Below are 22,526 nucleotides of genomic sequence, written 5' to 3'. Positions count from 1 at the left end.
GTCTTTCTCGGGGAACACTTCTATTCCCCCACCCAGCAAATGTTAAATGTTCTCCCATTCTCTTCCTGAAGGCAATGATTCATGGTTTGGGTGTAGTTCCATTGACATCAGCTACCCAAGCGATCATGCAGTACATACAAACCTAGACAACAAGTGATAGTAGGCTGTAAGAACATCACCTGCATGCATAATTATGCCCTCAGTAATTGATGGGCATAAACCCTGATTCAATTTATCCTCGTTGGCCTGTATTAACCCATTGTTGCACCAGTTGAGATCAGCTAATTCATCATAGACCAGAGATCATAATTTATTGACACTGCAATTCTGTAATACATCACAAAATTCATTATCTGCCCTCAAAACTTGTGTTGTATGTACCTTGCTTAAAAAGTACAATAATACTGGCCAGTGTTAAAATGGCTAAGGAGCAATGAATTCTAGAAACCCAGGGGCTGGTTTAGCTCACTGGGCTAAATCGCTGGCTTTTAAAGCAGGCCAGCAGCACGGTTCGATTCCCGTACCAGCCTCCCCGAACAGGCGCCGGAATGTGGCGACTAGGGGCTTTTCACAGTAACTTCATTGAAGCCTACTCGTGACAATAAGCGATTTTCATTTTCATAATTCCAAAATATTATCCCCTTCCAGTAATCCCAATGGCTGAATGGACTAATTCTCGATGACAGGACGACACTACCTTTGGTGGTCACTAGTAGCAACTCAGGAGTGCTACATAGATCCTGGTTACAATGCAATAGCCTGAATAACCAGCAGAATAAAGACTATGAGAACACTTCCATGTCTTACATTGGGCCATACAACATGGGACAATGGACACATCTGCTTGAGAAAAGCTATTTTGGGGGTGGGGGGGGTCGGGCGTGAGTGATGCCGTCCCTGATATCTGCAAAATGTTTAAAACTGCTGGTTAAAAGATTTATTCAGCTATCAAGTGGTTGATGATTGTCTAAAAGCAGCCGTCTTCAGAACTTTTAAGTACAAACGGACCATTACAGCAAGATACAAACTATCAGGAACAATAAACAAACTAACCTCATGTCACAGTAATATGTATAAGATTGGTGGCACCTGGGTCACCACAGCGTACTCAACAAAAGACAGAACATTAGAAATGTCATTACAAATTGTTGGGAGGGTGACTTGTGGCTTATATTTTACCCATGTGTACAAAACGCTCTGGACCTGCTATCTTTAAAAATGTGGGTATTTAGATGTTTTAGTTTATGTGCACAACCAGGGATTCTTAAAAGTCCTGTAGAAGTGCTTCCTAATCAACTGTTTCTACCTCTTTGTACATTTTGATTGATGTGGGGTGTACTATGCTATTCCAGACAACAAATTTCCCCTAACAAATATATTTCTGTTGACAGGTCCTTAATCAAGATCTACAGTGCAGCCATTTAAAAATGGAAGTAATGGACTTAAAACGACAAATTCAACATATGAATCAGTTACTTTCTCTCCAAAAACCAGAGAACAGAAGAACGGAAAAGTAAAGCAGTTTTTAATTTGTACCAACATCTTAATCTGAAAGACATTATTCACCCATGTCATTTCCAGTTTTATATTAAAATATAATTAAAGAGCTTGCTGCACAATTCAAGGAATTAAAGATTTATTTTATTATTTTGGGAAGCGGCACACCCACAGCTCATAATTTTATCAATGGATGCAAAAGCACAGGAGCACTAAAGGCGAGCATCCTCCTTTATAACCCTCAGGTTGTGGTGGTATTAATTATTCTATTCTGGAATTTACCACAGCCTTTATTTATCAACCCCACCACTGATTTCTAACAGTTAGTAATTCCTGTGATGTGGAACAATTGTGCATTCCGTATTTTTTTAACAATTCCACATTTCCCCCAACTGATAACTGCATACTGTTTCTGGCATTAAATTACAAACAATTATTTAAATTCTGAAAGAATAACTTGGGTTAATATCAATATTTATTTTTTTCGTTTGTTGATGGATACTTGTAATGAGGGGCACATCCTCATTAAGGGCCCTGTTGTTGATTGATTATATGGTTATTGATATTATTATATTTATTAAATAGTCTAATTCTGCTTCAATATTTTATGTTAAGTGATAAGGGAGAGAAAACCTTTGTCGGTGTTTTAGCCAGTCTAGCCAGTAAAAGACCAAATAACAAGTATCAGATTCCTCTGACCTGAATTTTGCATTCACCTTGCGAAGCTTCGACATAGTTCATTCTGCCTCGGGTCAGTTCAGATCAAGTATCCACCCTATACCCGTAACCCAACAACCCCCACAGACAGTGACCCAGCCGGGAATCGAACCTGGGACCCTGGAGCTGTGAAGCATTTATGCTAACCACCATGCTACCGTGCTGTCCGGTGTTGTGTGATGTTGGATGGTATCCCTGATCTGCTTTGGTCAAATCAACCAAAATATAGTTTTCTGGTCTAACCTATTGGTTAATTTACTGCTGGTATGTATATTAGCAATAAGGTTAAGTTACATAAAAAGTGTCTTGACCTTCAGAACAAACTGTTAATACTCCCTGTGTCGCTATGACTCAGCGAGGACTTTAACCACAGTTTACTGCATTAAGGAAGAAAAATATCTCCTTGGTGTTTTCCGTAAAACGGGAAATGTGTAGTCATGTGTGAAACCTCACATTATTTTACATGTATGATATATTAGGACTGGCACCATAATTGTTTGTTTTGCTTTCACTTTACAGGCTTATAAACACTTTGCTGCCTGCATTCTGCCAACAGTATCAAACAATGAAAGAAGCTGGACTTGCTTCAGCAGCTGCTGAGGATGCTTTTGTGCAAGTGGAGCAGTTAGTACAACAGGAGAAAGGGATTACATGGGAAGATCAGATTATGAAATTACCAGAACAGTTATCTGATGGACAGCTAAATATTTCCTCGATCATGAATTACTCCCAGCTCACCTATTGCCAGGCTGCACTGTGTAGTATGTAGACTGTTCTTAAGCTATAATTTATAGCATGTTTTAATTAACTGGAAGAATGAAGCATTGCCAGAATATAGATCGTGCATTTCTAAGCATACTTTTGTGATTTGCTGCTGAAACAATTGCTGTAACTTGGACATTACTTAAATATTATGTTAATATTTCATTTATGTCAGCAGAAAACAACTTTACAAATCAAGTTTTATACCTTGCGCAGCAAAGCTGATCAGAATAGTATACATCTCTACTTAATTTTTCCCCAGTCTAAACCTAAACCTTCAAATAAAAGTAAAATACTGCAGATTCTGTAAATCTGAAATACAAACTGAAAGCGCTGGATAAACTCAGCAGGCCTGGCAGCATCCGTGGAGAGAGAAACAAAGTTAAAGTTTCGAGTCCATGTGACCCTTCTACAGAACTGATTATAGTCCTAATCCTTATTGGATAATACCCCAGTTAACCCGACAATTTATGAATTAGTTGCCAAGAAAATGATATTTTTCAGTATAAAATTATATTTTTGTTAATTCTGGTCAGTATTAACGTAAACTTGGTTTCCCATTTTCTACTCGGTAGCATTATCATATGAAGTGGGCGACACGGTAACACTGTTGTTTCGCAGTTCCAGGGTCCCAGGTTCGAATCCCGACTTGGGTCACTGTCTGTGTGGAGTCTACATGTTCTCCCTGTGTCTGCGTGGATTTCCTCCGGGTGCTCCAGTTTCCTCCCACAAGCAAAGATGTGCAGGTTAGGTGGATTGACCATGCTAAATTGCCCTTAGTGTCCCAAAAGATTACAGGTGGGGTTACTGGGTTACGGGGATAGGGTGGAGATGTGAGCTAAGTAGAGTACTCTTTCCAAGGGCTGGTGCAGACTTAATGGGCCGAATGGCCTCTTTCTGCACTGTAAATTCTAAGAAAAATAAGTTTCTTCGGAGAAATATGCGTAATTCATTTAGCCTGTTTGGTTGATGTTAAGTGAAATAAGTTAACTCTGAATGCGGGATTTCCACTCCACCCACCCCCTGCGCCGTGTTTTGCGGCGGTAGTGGCATCCCGCTATTGGTCAGTGGCAGGATCTTCCGGCCCGCAGCTCTCAACGGCTTATTCCGTGGCTCGCCCCTCCGTCGGGAGTGGGGGGGGTTCACCTTCGGCTGGACCAGACGATCTCGCTGTCGGAACATTTCCGCCTGTGATTCCTTTTGAAATTCAAATCGAAGGAAAAATGAGACTGCTTAATTTGTCATATTGTATTTTTTGCTCTGTTAGCACAGTGTGAAATACTTGAAGCTGAAGAAAAGGCACAGTGGGGGCATCAACTGAATCCTGGCCAACATGACAAAAAATACAAAATTGTTGACTTCTTTAAAGTCCCCATCATTTTTTTCTAAATCCAGCTGTTTTTTTCTGAAGGGAAGAAATAGCAAATAGATTTTTCCACTCAAATCCATACCTGCCCTCAGCCACCCACTTGTATCGCAACGAAAGGGCATTCTTAATATCAGTCTAATTAATGTTGGCGAGATAGAATCAGGATTACGATGGCTGAACCCAGTATTGCTTTTGCCTAGTGTTAAAACAGGAGCCAGTTGATAGAGGGAAGAGCAGGATCCATATCTGTTTTTAATATTTTTCTTCTCCATCAGACAGCAACACAGTTAATTGCATTTCTTGTATGCTAGCCTGTTTGAATTCGGTTAATTCAGCGGAGAGGGTATCAAACCTGAAACCTCCTTGTGTGACATATTGTGATGGTGCTTTTTAACTTTAAACAATTATTGTTATATTTTTGGATAATCTTGCCATTTTCATTTTAGATATATTTATGTGTTCCTGACTATTCTTGTAATTGTGCCTTGTTCGTTACATTCTGGGAAATGTTTATACATAACTTAGGTGGGGCAGCATGGTGGTGCAGTGGCTAGCACTGCTGCCTCACACGCTGAGGACCTTGGGTTCGATCCTGACCCCGGGTCACAGTCTGTGTGGAGTTTGCATATTCACCCCGTGTCTGATTGGGTCTTGCCCCCATAACCCATAGATGTGCAGGGTAGGTGGATCGGCCACCCTAAATTGCCCCTTAATTGGAAAAATGTTTTAAAAATATAATCTCTGTAATTGAGTGCACCCAACCAGCAAGCCTTTTCTTAAGAGTTACTAGCAGCTCCTTCATTTTTGGACCATGCCTTTGAGAAGTGGCAGAGTTTCACAACATCAGACCTTGCCTGAGATTATTCAACAAATGTATTGACTTAGGAAATAGCTTGTTTTATTTATATATAATATATATATATGTATACACAAACATATGGGTTTAGAGGAAAGGATTCACAATCTCTCCTCATTTTTGACCTGAATAATACTTGGCCCCAGGTATTGACCCAAGAACTTCAAAAGTTCTAAAATGACTCTGAAATAATCCAGGCTAATTAATACTCCTTTAAAAAATCAATTACTGGCTTCATGGATTTAAGTTACTGTGAGCCAAATGTGAAAGGAACTGCTGGTAGCCATAACTGAATAAATCCCAGCCTATTTGTATTTGAATTGTATATTTGGCTCCCCCCTCAAGTCAATTGCCCAGAGACAACTGAGCAAGGATCCTTATAATACTAAATTAAGCCGGAACATAAGGGTTTACATGATAAAACTTGAATACCCCATGTAAACTAGCCAGAAATGGTTTATTTTGGGCACAATTCATTATTCTTGCTTTATCAAGGTTCAAATATAATTAACATCACACTGACCCTAACCACATTGTGTGAATCCTTTTTACCATTTTTCGCACTTAATTGTAATGTTCCATGGTTGCCGAATCAACATGTTTTTTTCAGTCGTACAAAAACTACGCTTATTCAAACATATTTTTCATGGTAACTGTTAAATTCTTTTGCAACAAAGATGAAATCTTCACAGATGAGCTCACATGCTCTTGATTTACACTAATGCCCTGAACTTGGGTAAACGGGGCATAATTTCAAAGTTTGCAGATTATACACAACGTAAAAGTTTAGTGAACAGTGAGTAGAGTTCAGGGGAAGATATACTGGGGAAATGGGCAGGTACATGGTAAATGCAAGCTATGCAGAAAAGTGAGAAGTGATGCAATTTGGTAAGAAGAATGAGTAGAAGAAATATAAACTAAATGGTGCAGGAATAGAGAGACTTAGGGGTGTACACACAAATCTTTGAAGGTCGCAAAGCAAGCTGAGAAGGATGTTAAAGGAGCATACAGGACGCTTGGCTTTATAAACAAAGCCATAGGGTAAAAAATCAAGAAAGTTATATTTATAAATCGCTAGTTAAACCCTAGCTAGAGGATTGTTTTCCGATCTGCACATGATACTTTAGAAGCAATATCGAGGCCTAAGATGGTGCAGAGGTGATGTACTAGGATTGTACTAGGGAAGTGAAACGTAGCATGGAGAGATGTTGCCATTTGCTTTTAAGAAGAGACAATTAAGGGGAGATTTAATAGAGGTTCAAGATCATGAAGGGTTTTGAGAGAGTTCATTGGGAAGAACTGCGGAAAGGGTCAATAACCACATGATACGAATTTAAGGTAAATGACAAAAGAAGCATGGATCTTTCATAGTTTTTTATTATGTGGCAAATTGGGAGCTGGAGTGCAATAGTTGAGCGATAGTGAAAGCAGATTTCAAATAATGGCTCTTGAAGGGGATTAGTTTTTTAAATATCTTTATGATCTATAGTTATGTTGACATGCAGATGTTAAATCAGTACTTGTGACCTCTCAACATGTATTTTCCTCAATCTGTGATGAAATGTTATCTTGATAGAACCACCTTAAAGAAATTTAATTAGTTGTGCAATAAGTTTCTTTTAGGTAGAATTGTTGACAACTTTATCTGCAATTTCTAAAAATTCTGATCTGAGAGAATCTTATTTTGGTAGGAATAACAGCAAATGGGAGTATTATTTAAACGATAAAATATTATTGTGCAGAGAGACCTGGGTGTGCTAGTGCATGAGTCACAGAAAGTTGGTTTACAGGTGCAACAGGTGATTAAGAAGGCAAATGGAATTTTGTCCTTCATTGCTAGAGGGATGGAGTTTAAGACTATGGAGGTTATGCTGCAATTGTATAAGGTGTTAGTGAGGCCACACCTGGAGTATTGTGTTCAGTTTTGGTCTCCTTACTTGAGAAAGGACGTACTGGCACTGGAGGGTATGCAGAGGAGATTCACTAGGTTAATCCCAGACCTGAAGGGGTTGGATTACGAGGAGAGGTTGAGTAGACTTGGACTGTACTCGTTGGAATTTAGAAGGATGAGTGGGGATCTTATAAAAACATATAAAATTATGAAGGGAATAGATAGTATAGATGCGGGCAGGTTGTTTCCACTGGCGGGTGAAAGCAGAACTAGGGGACATAGCCTCAAAATAAGGGGAAGTAGATTTAGGACTGAGTTTAGGAGGAACTTCTTCACCCAAAGGGTTGTGAATCTATGGAATTCCTTGCCCAGTGAAGCAGTTGAGGCTCCTTCATTAAATGTTTTTAAGGTAAAGATAGATAGTTTTTTGACGAATAAAGGGATTAAGGGTTATGGTGTTCAGGCTGGAAAGTGGAGTTGAGTCCACAAAAGATCAGGCATGATCTCATTGAATGGCGGAGCAGGCTCGAGGGGCCAGATGGCCTAATCCTGCTCCTAGTTCTTATGCTCTTATTTGGTAAAGCTACACAGTCAACTGTATTCCACCAGATAAATATACAAAACTTCTTAATAATGCATTTGATAGCTTCAGCAGGTCTTCTCGCCTATTTAAACATAGATTTTGTCTGCATTTTAATTCCATGTGTGTTAATTGCTGCAGGAGGATCTGTAGTACCTCAAATATTTTTTTTTTATATGTTTAGGCTCAAAAAGAACTCCTTCCAGAAGTCGACAGGAAACGACTGTAAAAGTCAAAAAGGATAAATCTCCTGATCAATTAAAACCAGCAGCAGGTAGGTGAAATATTGTTCCATTTTATTAAAACATTCAATAGTGTATTTTGTTAGTGTGCCCACATATCAATGTAATTCAAATCGGCTTTACAAAACGGAAAGTAGGAAGATGGCGGACAAACTGAACAGGTATTTTGCATGGATTTTCACTATGGAGGATACAACAAGCATCCCAAAAACATCTTAAATAAGGAATGGAAGACAGGAAACTAAAATTATAATCACCAGGGGCGTGGTATTGAGCAAATGGTTGGGGCTGTTGGATAACAAGTCCTAGGGCCTTGAAGGAAGTGGGTTGGATTCTCCGATTTTGGGGCGATGTCTGGAGGCTCCGTGGCGTTTTATATGGGAAAAATCGGTGAGGCCCCAGTACCGATCCTCCGACCGGTGAGGGGCTAGCAGCCGCACCACATAAAACGCACAGCCTTCCCGATTTAAACGGCCAGAGAATTGTCGGGTCCATGGACGCGCATGCACACGGCGATGATCTGCAGCGGTCACGCCGTACAACATGGCGCCGGCCATGCGCGGACCCCACCTGCCAGATGGTGCCACACGCCCCTCGCCAGTCCCCCCAGCACTCGCTAAAGCCGTCCACCCACCCCCGCCGGTCGGCAGCACAGCTCCTGCCCAACTGCCAGCGCTGGACACAGTCCGCAGCCACCATGCCGGGTTCCCGTGGTCAGGAACTCGGCCCATCGGGGACGGAGCATTGGGGGAGAGCCTTCAGGTAACGTCCTGATGGCATGCGGCGTACTCCTCGATTATGACTTTTTGGAGGGGCGGAGCATCCGGAATCAAGCGCCGTCCCCGATTCAGTCGTAATAAGGGATTTGCCGCCTGGCGGCAAGCAGAGAATCCCTCCCGTGGTTAGGGAGATAGTTGATATATTGGTTTTAATTTTCAAAAATTCCTAGATTTGGTAAAGGTTCCATTATTCAAAAAGAGAGGGAGACAAAAAAAAGGGGGAAACTATAGGCCATCCGTCCTCGGGAAAATGTTGGAAGCTATTATTAAAGATGTTAAAGCAGGGCATTTGGACAAAATCAAGGCAATCCGGCAGAGTTAACAGTTTTGTGAAAGGAAAATCATGTTTAACCAATTTATTGGGGTTCCTTGAAGGAGTCACGTGCTGTGGATAATGGGGAACCGGTGGATGTGGTGTACTTAGATTTCCAGAAGACCACATAAGTGGTTATTGTGGAAAATAGAAGCTCATGGTGTAGGAAATAACATATTGGCATGGATTAAAGATTGGCTGGCTAACAGGAAACAGTTGGCATAAATGGATCCTCTCTGGTTGGTGGGATGTGACAAAGGGTGTGTCACAGGGATCAGTGCTGTGGCCTCGACTTTTTACAATAAAAAAATAAAAAAGAAGCTTATTATCGAAATGGTGAGAGATTACATAGCTCTGAGATTCAAAAAGATCATGGTGTCCTCGTGCATGAATCACACAAGGCTAGTGTACATGTAGAACAAGTAATTCTGAAAGCTAATAGAATGTTATTGCTTATTGTGAGGGGAATTTATCATAAAGTAAGAGGGTTATGCTTCGGTTGTACAACGAACTGGTGAGACCACATCTGGATTACTGTGTACAATATTGGTCTCCTTATATAAGGAAATATGAGATGGTATATTAGACTAATATCTGGAATGGGCAGATTGTCTTATGAGGAAAGGCTGGACACATTAGGCTTGCATTCTTTGGAGTTAAAAAGAATAGGAGGGACTTGTTTCAAACCTTTTAGAGACTGAGGGGTCTTGACAACGTGGATGTGGAGAGGATGGTTCCTCTTGTGAGAGAATCTAGAATTAGGCATCACAGTTTAAAAACATTTAATAGAGGTGAGGAGAAATGTTTTCTCTTGGGGGCCGTGAATCTTTGAAACTGTGTTCCTCAAAAAGAAGTGGAAGCAGAGTCTTTGTATCTTTTTAAGGTAGAGCTAGATAGATTGTTGATTAACAAGGGGGTGAAAGGTTATCCAGGGTAGGCAGGAATGTGGTGTTGAGGTTACAATCAGATTAGCCATGACCTTATTGAATGGTGGAGCAGGCACGAAGGGCCGAGTTGATTCATGTATACATTTACATTCCAAACTGCACAGCATATTGGTCAATAAATTAATGATGGATCTCTGCTTTTAGTTTAAGAAAAATACAATTATATTTACAACTAATGGGATGAAGATTAATGAAATAAATGCCTGAAGAAGAGGGTTCTTTGTATGATTGAAGAGGGATTGAAGTGTACAGAGTGATTTTTGTTCAAAGTACTCATTGTTCAATTTTCAAACTGCAATCGTTTTCTTACCCCAGGTCAGTGTGCCTGGCAATGTTAGAACAAACCCTGCATCCTAGTGAATCTCTAATGATGCATGTCAGCTGATGTTTGGACTGGGGATGGAGCAATCTGGAGATGTCCAACCCTAAGCAAAGTAACTGTTGGGTTTTGCTTGTGATGGCTTTCTTGTGGTTAAGCAGCTTCTGATCTACTTTAGGCTAGTCTAAGGCAGCAGGCCCATTCAACAAATGGAGCTACTCAATACACGCATGCAAGAGTTACTTTCTATCACCACAAAAGCAAAATACTGCGAACTCTGGAAAACTGAAATAAAAACAGGGCGGTTTTGCTCAGTGGGCTAGGCAGCTGAGATGTGATACAGAACAAGGCCTGCAGCGTGGGTTCAGTTCCTGTAACAGCTGAGGTTACTCATGAAGGTGTGCCTTCTCAACCTTGCCCCTCGCCTGAAGTGTGATGATCCGCAGGTTCAGCAGTCAGCTCTCTCTCTCTCTCTCCCTTCCCCCCCCCCCCCCCCCCCCCCCCCCCCCCCAAAAAAGCAGACGGCAGCCTATGGTCATTTAGGACTATGACGATTTTACCTTACCTTACTATGAACTCTGGAAAACTGAAATAAAAACAGAAAATTTTGGATACACTCAGCAGATCAGACAGCAGCATCTTTGTAAATAGATAAAGAGGTTGACTACTTTTCATTCCAACTGCCAAGACAGGAGAACGGTGGCAATTCCACCTTGGAAGGTGGGAAGTCTTCTGGCCAGGGAATTAGGCATGGTGGAAGAAGAGCTTGAGATCATCATCTATCAAAATGATACCAAGCACATTTTTCACCACCATGGCCACTTTGGCCAGGAGGCTTTTCCTGTACAGTAGATCTTTTCTCCTGTCTTCATCCAACCAAATCCTGAGCTGTTCGTTCACTGAGCCAACAGACAACATATTGAAGCCTGCGGTAACATAGTACTTATGGTACTCTACTAGTGATCCAGAGGAGTTCAATTCAGTTAATAAGTAAATGAGTAAAAAGCTAGTATCAGTATCATCAAACTTTTAGTCACAATTTGTAATCTCGAGCTGCAGTACATCCCTCAAGCCAAGGGACCAATGAGGAATGCAAGAGAGCTTACCAGGGACAGCATTAGGCATACCTTAGAAATAACCCAACAATAGTACTAAATACCTGTGTTCCAGAACTAGCCATGCCGTTAACCAAGCTGTTCCAGTACAGCTACAACACTGGCAGTTACCTGACAATGTGTAAAATTGGCCAGGTATATCTGTTCTGCACAGTTCAAGTCCGACTCTCCAATCAAGTCCAATCTACTCTCGATAATCAGCAAAGTATAGAAAGGTGATGGTGCTATCTAAGTGGGACTTACACATCAATAACCTTCACATTGATATTCAGTTTGGGTTGCACTTGGACTGTGACTCCGGACCTCTCTGAGTGCTTTGACATCAAGGCATCATTCTACCATGTGTGACACCAAGGCACCCTAGCAAAATTGAAGTCAACATGGGGGAAATGTCTTTACTAACTAGCACAAAGGGCCATAATTCAAATGTTCATTATGTTTAATTCCACTAGCAATTCCTTAGATAAGTGAATCAATTCCTACCTGCATGCAGCAAAACCTGGACAACAGTGGCAAGTAACATTACAGCCGCAGAAGTGCCAGGCTATGACCATCTCCAACAGGAATCAAACCACTTCCCCTTGGCATTTATCAATGGCATCATTGTTGAATCCTGTACTGTCAACACTTTCGGAGTCGCCATTGCCCAGAAACTTAACTGGTCGGATTAGGTGCTGCTGCCACCTCCAGTTCTGTGCCATCTTGTCCTGTAGGAGAGAGAGAGAATTATGTCAGTGAGTGTGGTGCAATAATGTGACTTCATGATTGAATGCAAACTATCTGAGTGTGATACTTACAGCAGTCCTAAATACAAGGATGAGGTAATGCTATGAGGTTAGATACGAGACACGATTGATGTTGGTCGGTGAATATTGGAGGTTTGTGCCTTGAGCAATATCAGAGGCTAGTGGGACAATTAGCAGGATATGCACTTAAAGATACATTTCACTGACATTGGCCACTTGCATATGGTCATTGAACTTCTTGCAGCAATGCATCCAGTCCCTCGGGGCTAGATTCCTGCAATTGATTGCAACAGCTATTTGGTCCCACTGCCCTTGCAAAGTTTGTCAGAATGGCCCGGTCCCTTCTGAGTAGTTTACATGTCACTTGCTCTCCACCATCAGAAAATCTTGAAGCCTGTTCTCTATCATGTTGTGCATTCTTGTGACTTGTGGAAATGCTCACTTAAGGGCCTTATCACACTGCCACTACCATTCAACCACAAGCAAAACTTGTCGGATTTGCTTGTGGACTAGTGAGGGTGGGGTAACCTTGTTCAAAAGCACTCACTGCCTGAATGAGAGGCCCTGCATCCAAAGGAGGAGGGTGCCTGGCTGAGAGCCAACCCCCATCCCACCATCACTTGGCCTTCTCTCGGGATCTCACGATAAATCTTGGTGAAGACCCAAGTGTAATACTGGCAGTAGTGTGACAATTGGAGGATTTTAGGAATTTGAATTATAAATGTAGTGTATGATTTAAGGGTTAAACGCCTGCAGATACTTTTTTTATCTTGAAGAGATGAGGGCAGTGATTGGAGAAACTAAGAGAGCGCAGGGTTATTTTGTGACGAGCTATGAAGAGAGACGGGGTGAAGAAAGGCTTTTGGGAGTGAGGTCCGATTTCTGATCTGGCAACCCTTGCATTTCTTGAGAACACAATTAAAGGCAGAGTGGCAGTGAGTTTGCGGAAGCTTTGAGAAAAGAGAAGCTGATTTTCCCATCTGCCTGACTGAGGGTTCACGATTCTTTTCCAAGTAAGGTGGGTTACAAAGTGATAATATTTTAAAAACAGAGCAGCCTTGTCAAGAAATGAGGGAAATATTGAAACAAATCAAGTGAAGCAACCATTCAAAGCAACTTTCAGATAGAGTAAGGGGTTCTGAAGAGCCAGAATCTGCTGTGTAATGCAAGTATCACTTTAGGGCTTGCTTGTTTGAGCTGGATTGAGAGTTGTATGTGTATTTTCTTGTTTAATGGGAAATTAAATATTACTTTTAAGATGGCTGTTCTTTTCAGATTTGAAGTTAGTAAGTTTAATATTGTTTTTCATATTGTTTTAAAATAACCAAGCTCTATTTCTTCATGCAATCACTCCTAGAGAGAATCGATCTTCCCCACACAGTCTTAAAAAGTAAAATAAAATATTGGGATTTTCAGCCAGGTCACTAGGGATCATAATAGTATGTTGGCATTGTCGTTAATGGAGTGCTGTCAGTCTTTGAGCAGGATTTCTGCCCTACTGAGAATAGTCCTGCAATGCAATGGACCCCCACCGCCAATTAGGTACTTAATTCCCTCCGAGTTCCTGGAGATCAGGTTGGTGGGGGTGTCACTTATCAAACTCCCACCACCTTCATTAAATTCTACCTGAGGTGTGTGACATTGAGAGCAGTGATACACAATTAGTGCAAGCTAATATGATGCCGTTTTATTGAAGGTGACAAAACTCACTCATTGGTCTTGCATCAATTAGAGGAAAAATAATGGCATCAAATATCAGAAGTAAACTTGGCCATTATCTATGTGATAATGTCATGGTAAATAACAGCCAACGTGGATCCAGAAAAAGAAAAACAAATTAGTTACTTAAGTACTCCCAAGAAAGGGAAAAACTGTGTCTCAGAATATAGTTGCAAGAAATCTCGGAGTTGGCAGAAGTTCAGCGAGCCAATATGCTGATCTGCACCGTTGGAGAACTGAGGTGTAAGAGACGACTGGAGAACCAGGGATTGAGTGTATTGAAATGAAGTGACTGCAGAATATAGTTGGTTGTATGGAAAAGGTAGGTGCAGATTTGTATTTTTATGTTTATTCTTTTGTAGGGTGCTGGCATTGCTGGCTAGAACAGCATTTATTACCCATCCCTAATTGTCCTTGAGAAGGTGGTGATGAACTGCCGTCTTGAACTGCAGCCAGGTTTTGACCCAGCAACAGTGAAGGAATTGTGATATAGTGTGGATATATTGTCCAATTATAGTATGATAGGACATACTGGGGTTTGGAAAGAACTTGGAAGGTGGAGGTGTTGCCAGGCACCTGCAGCCCGTGGGCGGAATTCTCCGCAGGGGGCCGAATTCGTGAAGGCCGTCGTGAACACGGCCGAGGTTCACAACGGCCTCGGAGCCTGCTCCCCGCACCTAATTCACCCCCACCCGGGGGGCTAGGAGCGGGCCTCCATCTTTCTCGGCAGCGACCTCGTCGCGCCGAGAATGACGCGCATCCGGCGCATTTGTGAAATCATCCGCGCATGCGCAGGTTGCGGGTTCCAACCCACGTATGACTTCATCGCACAGACGGCACGAACCCGCGCATGCGCGGTGGCCGTATTTCCCCTCAGCCGCTCAGCAAGACGTGACGGCTTGATCTTGCCGGGCGGCGGAGGGGAAAGAGTGCGTCCGTTTTGGACGCTGGCCCGACGATCGGTAGGCACCGGTCGCGGGCCTGTCCCCTCCCGAGCGCAATCGTGGTGCTTCCGTCCCAATCGGGCCCCTAGATGCCCCAAACAGGCATCTGGCGCCCGTTTCACGAATGCAGCGACCAGGTGTGGTTGCTGCCGTGTTGAAGCGGGCGTGAAGGGTCAGCCCATCGGGCTCGTAGAATCGCTGTTCGCCGTGGGAAAAAACGGCGAGCGGCGATTTTTCCGAGCCGGGGGGGGGGGGGTGGAATCGCGGGGGCGTGAAAAATGTCGGGGGGCCCTCCCGCAATTCTCCCACGCCGCGTGGGAAGCGGAGAATTCCGCCCCTTGTCCTTCTAAATGGCAGAGGCTGTTGAAGAAACTTGGTGAGTTGTTGCTGTGCATCTTGTAGATGGTACACACTGATACTGCTGTGCGACAGTGGTGGGAGGGAGTGAATGTTGAAGGTGATGGATGGGGTGCCGAACAAGTGAGCATATTTATTATTTCATGGGGTGTGGGCGTCATAGGCAAACAGCCGACCTAAGGGCCCTTGAACTGAGTGGCTTATCAGAATCTTTGAGGGGGCATTTAAGAGTCAACCAAATTGCTGTGGGTCTGGAGTCACATGCAGGCCAGACCAGGTAAGGATGGCAGATTTCCTCCCCTAAAGGACATTGGTGAACCATATGGGTTTTTACGGCAATTGACAATGGTTTCATTGTCAGTTTTAATTGAGCGTAGCTTTATATTCCAGATTTAACTTGGATTTAAATTCCACCAGCTGTTGTAGTGGCATTTGAACTAATGTCCCAAGAATATTAACCTGGGCCTTGGGATTACTAGTCTAGTCCATTTTCACTATGCCACCATCTCCATTTAGGGCAGCTTTGTCCAGGATTGCATCCAGCTTGAGTCTTTGTTGGAGTTTCACTCATCCAGGCCAAGCAGAGCGTATTCCATCGCCAGTGCAAACTGGTGTTCCCCCTTCACATGAGCAAAACTTTGAATCCTATCCACTGTTTCTATAACCTATTATCCCTTCAACTCCCTATCCAATTGATTTGTAAACATTGGCATGGCCTGTCCTTCAGTTTCTAACTCTAGTAGTGCATCCCACAACCTTGTAATACTCTGTAAAAGGTTTCTCCAGCTGTGTTCTTTAATTCTCTTACAATTACTTAACCCCTCAGCTACGGGCAATAGCCTCTTAATATCTATTTTATCGCAATCCGACACAATTCCCACACCTGTTTTTGTACTACTTCGGCTTAATTCCTTTGGGTATGAAGATCGTGTGAATGTGAAACCTCAGACCATCAGCTTTCCTCAGCTGCTGGAAAACTAAACACCTTGCAACAAAATGGCCAACAATTATGACCTTCACTGACTGTATCAAGAGCTTTGTAAATTGTATTGTCCAACTTGCATGTTTTCAACCTGTTAGCCATGACCACACAAACAAAATAATCCTCCCCACAATGGGTGTGAATATTTATCAAGCATCTGGTTTAACGCAATAGATCCTCATTGAATCAGAATGAAATAGATTTGGGATTTTTGACACACCCCAAGCTGATTCATCTGGCTTTAGTACAATCTTACAGTACATATAATCATATTTTTATTGAACCTGTGTGAATTCAGTTTGTTTTAAAAACTCTTAAACATAACTTAATCCCAAAATTCTTTCTGTGGAAAAACATAATTTAGGATCCCAAAATATGCCACCCACATAAATAATACTTTAAAATATCTTGTTGGTTTCTGGCTCATATTCGCCATGTGAACTGCAATTGCTAATAGTTCCCCTTGTGTACAGTTCTTCTCCCCCCCCCCCCCCCCCCCAACCCATCCCTCCACTCCTCCCAACCATCCCACCCTTTCAAATCTACTAATTTCACCCCTTTCTTCGAAAACCCCTTTTGCATCTGCAAACTAGCAGCAGTTTCCTCTCCAAAGTCCTTGAATGTGTAGCCACCTTCCAAGTCTATTATGATCCCGGACAGACCCCTACAGTGGCTAGGATACTGGACAAATCCCAATATTTTATTTTAATTTAGTAAGACTGAGGAAAGAATACTTTGCTCTACGAATGGTTTTCACACAAAAATTGATATACGGTATATTAAAACAAACTTTATTACTAATACAGTATTAAAATATCTTGAACATCACACAAGAAAATAACTTTCAATTGCCCCTTAAACAATGCTAATCAATAAACTGACACAATAACCCCTAATGGCTATCTTTACTTGTGCTCAAATGACAGAACCATCTCAATCCATTTTTAAATACAATGGCTGGCCCAAGCATACTTGCTTAAGAGATGTTCTTTGAGATTGATTTAAGAGACCTAAATACCGTCAGAATCTCCAGCAGGATCTCCAGCTGAAGTATTCAGAAACTATCTTTATGGTTTAGCTTCCACAAACCAACTGAACAATCTGCTTCTCTGTTAAACTACCTGGTACTCTAGCTCCTCCCATTAGTTACATCATCTTACTAACTGAACACAAATTTCTCTAATTAAATGCTCCGCAGGAAACCCCTTAATCCAAACAAAAATCCCATTAGCCCAAGCTTTTGCGGTGCTTTAATTGTACCTCTGGCTCCCAAAATCCTTTCAAACCAGGATTCTTTAAAAAACACTACTGCAACAGTCAAACACACACTAACCCAGGCTTTTAACCCTTACTGCTCCAAATACATGTCATATAATATATCTAAATGCCTGCATTCATCTCAAAGTCTATGCGCATCCTTTCAATAATTATATGTTTTAATCCCTCCAATCTGGTTTTCTGCCCAACAGCCCTTTTTAAAGACAAGTAACATTCAGAATCACACAGTGAAGAAGAGGCCCTTCAGCCCATCATATCTGCACTGACACATGATAAACACCCGACCTACCTAATCCCATTTGCCAGCACTTGGCCCATGGTCCTAAATATCCTTCCCGTCCTAGTTGAGCACCCCATCTACTCCGTCAACTGCTGGATAGCACTGCACAACTTGTTTCCATTCTTATCAATCTAATTGTGGATCAAGAATTATCTGCAATAACTTCTCTTTCAATTCCTGTCCTGTTAGCTCAGGAGTTCCCCAAGGAGCTATCCTCGAGCACCATCTATTTCTCATCTGCGTGCTACTCCTCTTTAATGTAATCCAAAATATAATGTCAGGTTCATCTCGCCACAACCTCTGCTGTCATTGCTTTGCCACAATGCTTGTATGATTCCCAGTATTGGATGAGAAAATTGTTGGCCAACTAAATATTGAGAAGATTAATAATCCCTGCCGTAAACTCCATTACCTATCCATTGTTGCATCTCTGGGCAAACTGAACAGGACAGTGTGCAACCTCTGTGTTGTTAACCACAAGATAACATTTTTACCTTCCTTCAGTTCTTATGCTGTTGAAATATTAGTTGTCTCCAGACTTTATTATTCAAATATACTTCCCACCGGCCTCCCATCTTATACCCTAAATAAATTTGAGCACATCCAAAACTATGTTGTCTGTATCTGAACTCGCTCCAAACCTCATTTGCCCTGTGCTTGCTGGTGTGTTCCACATTTGACATTGCCTTAATTTTAAAATTCTTGTTTTCAAATCTCTACATGTCCTCGCCCATCCCTATCTCTGTAGCCTCCTCCAGCCCTACAAATCTTTAAAATCACTGTGATCTTCCAATTCAGGTCTTTTGCATATTCCTGATTTTAATTGCCCTTTGGTCTTAACTCTGGAATTTCCTCCTTAAACCTCTGTGTCTCCATCTCTCTTTTTCTCTCTCTGAAGACACTCCTTGAAACTTATTCGGAAGAAGCACACAGTCACAAATACATTTGCCAGCTACATGGCCCCCTCACATTAATCCCTGGTCAAACCACCCACGGCCCCTAACCATTAACCGCTGGAAGTAATGCCCGCTTTAGGAGTGGTAATTTAATAAGTTATATTACAATTTTTCTATCTTATCTATTTAATGGTGCTGGAAAACCGATACTCACTCACTCTCTTTCTCTCTCTCACTCTCACACACACACTCCTTTCATGCACATACTTCTCCCCCACGCACACACGTGTCGCCCTCCGAGGCCTTCTCCAGCTCCCCTGCTCTTTGAGACCTGCTCTTCCTATCACTGCTGTTTACGCTCATCCAATTAGAGGCTGATTGGACAAACAGTTCAGCAGCTTTTTTCAAATTTTACAAATGTACCTGTCCTGCCATGGACCACCTGAAAGGCTCCAGCGGACCCCAGTTTGGTAACTCCTGTGTTATATTAATGATGATGATGTTTTCAAGCAGAGTAAGCAGCCAAGAATTTTCACAGCATTTGAAAGCACTAATTATCCTTCATTCTTCTATGTCATTTTACATAAAATAAACTAAAGATCAGGAAATATACATGAGATTCAGGTAGAAAATTAAACACCATAAGCAACCTTAATAACAAACATTATTTAACATGAGTTTCTTTTACAATGGAGAAATTTGAGTTTGCAAATATTGCATCATATTTCCAGGCCCAGAGGTTGTTCAGCAGCAATTATGTACTTAATACATTATTAAAAGCCCAGTCACATCTCATTCATCATGACATAACTTAATCAAGAATATTTCCAGAGAGACTAATAATCTAGAAGTGGAAGTTCCCATTAGTTTCTTGGAATGCCCTATGGAGAAGCACAGAATAACTGATGGAAACATCTGGGTTTTCCCATTTAACTGCATATGTAGACTCTAAAAGCTGCTATCAGTTTCAGAGGAGTAATGATGGACTCACTGATTGTTATAGCCTTGTTATTACCTCAAAATCCTGAACCATTGCATCAGACACTTGCATCATATTTACAATGCGAGAGACCATATACAGCTGCAGCATCCAAAGTGTGGGGCAGCACGGTAGCATGGTGGTTAGCATAAATGCTTCACAGTTCCAGGGTCCCAGGTTCGATTCCCGGCTGGGTCACTGTCTGTGCGGAGTCTGCACGTCCTCCCCGTGTGTGCGTGGGTTTCCTCCGGGTGCTCCGGTTTCCTCCCACAGTCCAAAGATGTGCGGGTTAGGTGGATTGGCCATGCTAAATTGCCCGTAGTGTCCTAAAAAGTAAGGTTAAGGGGTGGGAGGTTGTTGGGTTACGGGTATAGGGTGGATACGTGGGTTTGAGTAGGGTGATCATGGCTCGGCACAACATCGAGGGCCGAAGGGCCTGTTCTGTGCTGTACTGTTCTATGTTCTATGTGGGTGACGACCCCATTTGGGGTTGCAAACACAGCGGATGGGGTGATGAGCACCCACTCCATCACCAAGACCCAAGTAGCAACCAGTCCTGCCCTTGCCATGCTCATTTCTCAGTTGCTCTTTCCAAGTCAATGTGGAGAGCCTGGTGCCAACTCTATGAACGTGTGAGTCAGTGATTTTATTCTCCCGTTGGTGCCCTGGTCCCCGGGATATTTTTCCTTCTTTTCAAGACCAATAAAAGAGTCTTGAGCAAGGGATTCACGAAAATGGGACTTCCTGTTCCTTGATCCATAATGGAATCTGGCATGAATTAAAGCATAGAAAGTTGGATTAACACACCGATTGATCTGAAAAAAATTAACTGAAGCATGAGAAGAAATCAGTTCTTAAATTGGTGAGTATGTGGGTGATAACAGAGGGCAAGTATACCATGTGGGGAGAGAGTGGCAGATCACGGAGTGTATTTTTTCAGAGGAGGTAGGGAAAGGGGCATCACTGAATCTTATGTCCCTGGGAAATATGGAGGCCTTGGCTGAAACTTGCATATATGTATATTGTTACGACACCCTGGTCTAGTGCACGGTCAATTCACACCCCACTTGACCCGGAGTCACAACACTAATTAATAAACAAATAATTCTTAGAACAATATCCAAAGTATTTGGTCCCTGGCTGCTCAATAATTAGTCACCAGGTTTTTAAATGTAAACACAATTACTCATTAATAACAATAGCTTAATGAAATATGCATCAAATACAGCTGATTAACTATTATCTAATTTCCTGATTTTAACTTGCCTCTCACCCTATATATACGCACAAGACAGACAAACATAGTGGGGAAGAAACGGATTTTAAAAAACAAGTAAAAAAGAAAAAGAGTCTTTGTTTCCGATGGTTTGTTTCCAGCACCTTATTCCTCAAACTCTACTTTCAGTCTGAAGCTTTACTGTAGATTCATTCAGTCCTCTGTAGTTTCAGAAATACAACGGGCGGAATTCTCCGCACTCACGACCGGGCGGAGAATAGCGGGCGGCATAAATTTTTACGGCCACGCTGGTCCGACGCCCTCCCGCTATTCTCCCCCCCCCACACCCGCCTCCCGACACGAATCGCTGCCCACCGTTTTTTTACGGCGAGCAGCGATTCTCAGCTGGCCGATGGGCCGATTTCCAAGGCCTTTACGACCGTTTTTATGAACGTCAATCACACCTGGTCTGACCGTTCGTAAAAACGGCCGTAAAGCCCCGATCTGGGGAACCATGGCACCGATTGGCACGGCAGTACCACAGCCATGCCAAGGGTGCCATGGGCCCGCGATCGGTGGGCACCGATCGCGGGCAGCGGGTACTTACCCCGCGCACTCTTTATCCTTCCGCCGCCCCGCTGTATCCATTTGCGGGGCGGCTGAGGGGCATACCGGCCCGCGCATGCGCGGGTTTCACGCAAAAGCGTGATGACGTCATCTGCGCATACGCGGGTTGGAGTCGTCCAATCCGCGCATGCGCGGCTGACGTCATCTGACGCGTCAGCCGTCGCTAACTCTGGCTAGCGGGCTTACCGAAATTCGTTAAGCCCGCGATGCCGGAGTTCACGGCCGCGGGATGCTAGCCCCGACCGGGGACCAGAATCGGTTCCCGGTCGGGGGGGCGGAGGCTGGCGTCAAACCCGCCCGTTTTTGACGCCAGCCTCACGATTCCTCCCGGGTGCGGAGAATCACGCCCATCCTTTCTGGAGAAATGATGTGGAGATGCCGGCATTGGACTGGGCTGGGCACAGTAAGAAGTCTTACAACACTAGGTTAAAGTCCAATAAGTTTGTTTTGAATCACTAGCTTTCGGAGCGCATTCAAAACAAACCTGTTGGACTTTAACCTGGTGTTGTAAGACCTCTGGAGAGAGGGGTTCCTGGTTCTTGTTTACAGCTTGTAATGGTTTTTCCTGTAGATTCATTCATTCAGGTTCTCAGCAGTTCCAGAAATACAGCACTCCACAGCCTTTCTGGAGAAAACATGGAGGAAAGAGAGAATCCTGGTCCCTGTGCTTCCAGGAATCAAATTGAGCTCCTTGAAACTCTGAAATTATTCCACTGGGACAGGATCTAATCACCACCTATTACCGGGGCAGAGTACATCCTTTTTGGTCAATTAATTGACCCCCCCCCCCAGTCAATCAATCAAACCAAGTTCCACTCCGTCTCTCTCTTGTACCAAAAAGTCTGAAACTTGTGTTCTCTCCTGCAACTCATGGATTGCACATTCTCCCTGCTGCTTGACTTAAAGATGCATGTCCATCATTCGCCCATGGATCAAAAATGATAACTGCAAAATAAAAGAAAGGGGAAATAAGGGAACAAACAGGAAGGACCTTACAATATAACATAATATTTTTACAATGTACTTGATAAACAAATTTTCAGAATTCTATGCCGACCTATGAAAAGCAAACGTTAATAATTATATACAGAATGTTTGTTTTCTGTTTTGTTTTG

General features: G+C 42.7%; 1 protein-coding gene across 2 annotated transcripts in view; it reads left to right on the top strand.

Moving 5' to 3' along the window:
• The window catches only part of LOC119971954 (kinesin-like protein KIF18A), a 111,924-nt gene that overhangs the window by 73,113 nt on the left and 16,285 nt on the right, over positions 1-22,526 (top strand). For both annotated transcript variants that reach the window (XM_038808318.1, XM_038808319.1), the window contains exons 12-14: positions 1,392-1,513; positions 2,734-2,975; positions 7,857-7,946. In XM_038808318.1, the coding sequence (XP_038664246.1) occupies positions 1,392-1,513; positions 2,734-2,975; positions 7,857-7,946 (454 nt within the window). The remainder of the gene's footprint in view (positions 1-1,391; positions 1,514-2,733; positions 2,976-7,856; positions 7,947-22,526) is intronic.

This window comes from Scyliorhinus canicula, chromosome 9 (assembly GCF_902713615.1).
Source record: "Scyliorhinus canicula chromosome 9, sScyCan1.1, whole genome shotgun sequence".
Classification (NCBI taxonomy): Eukaryota; Metazoa; Chordata; class Chondrichthyes; order Carcharhiniformes; family Scyliorhinidae; genus Scyliorhinus; species Scyliorhinus canicula.
The sequence above is the reverse complement of the archived record's forward strand: the minus strand, read 5'-3'. Positions and strand labels throughout refer to the sequence as shown.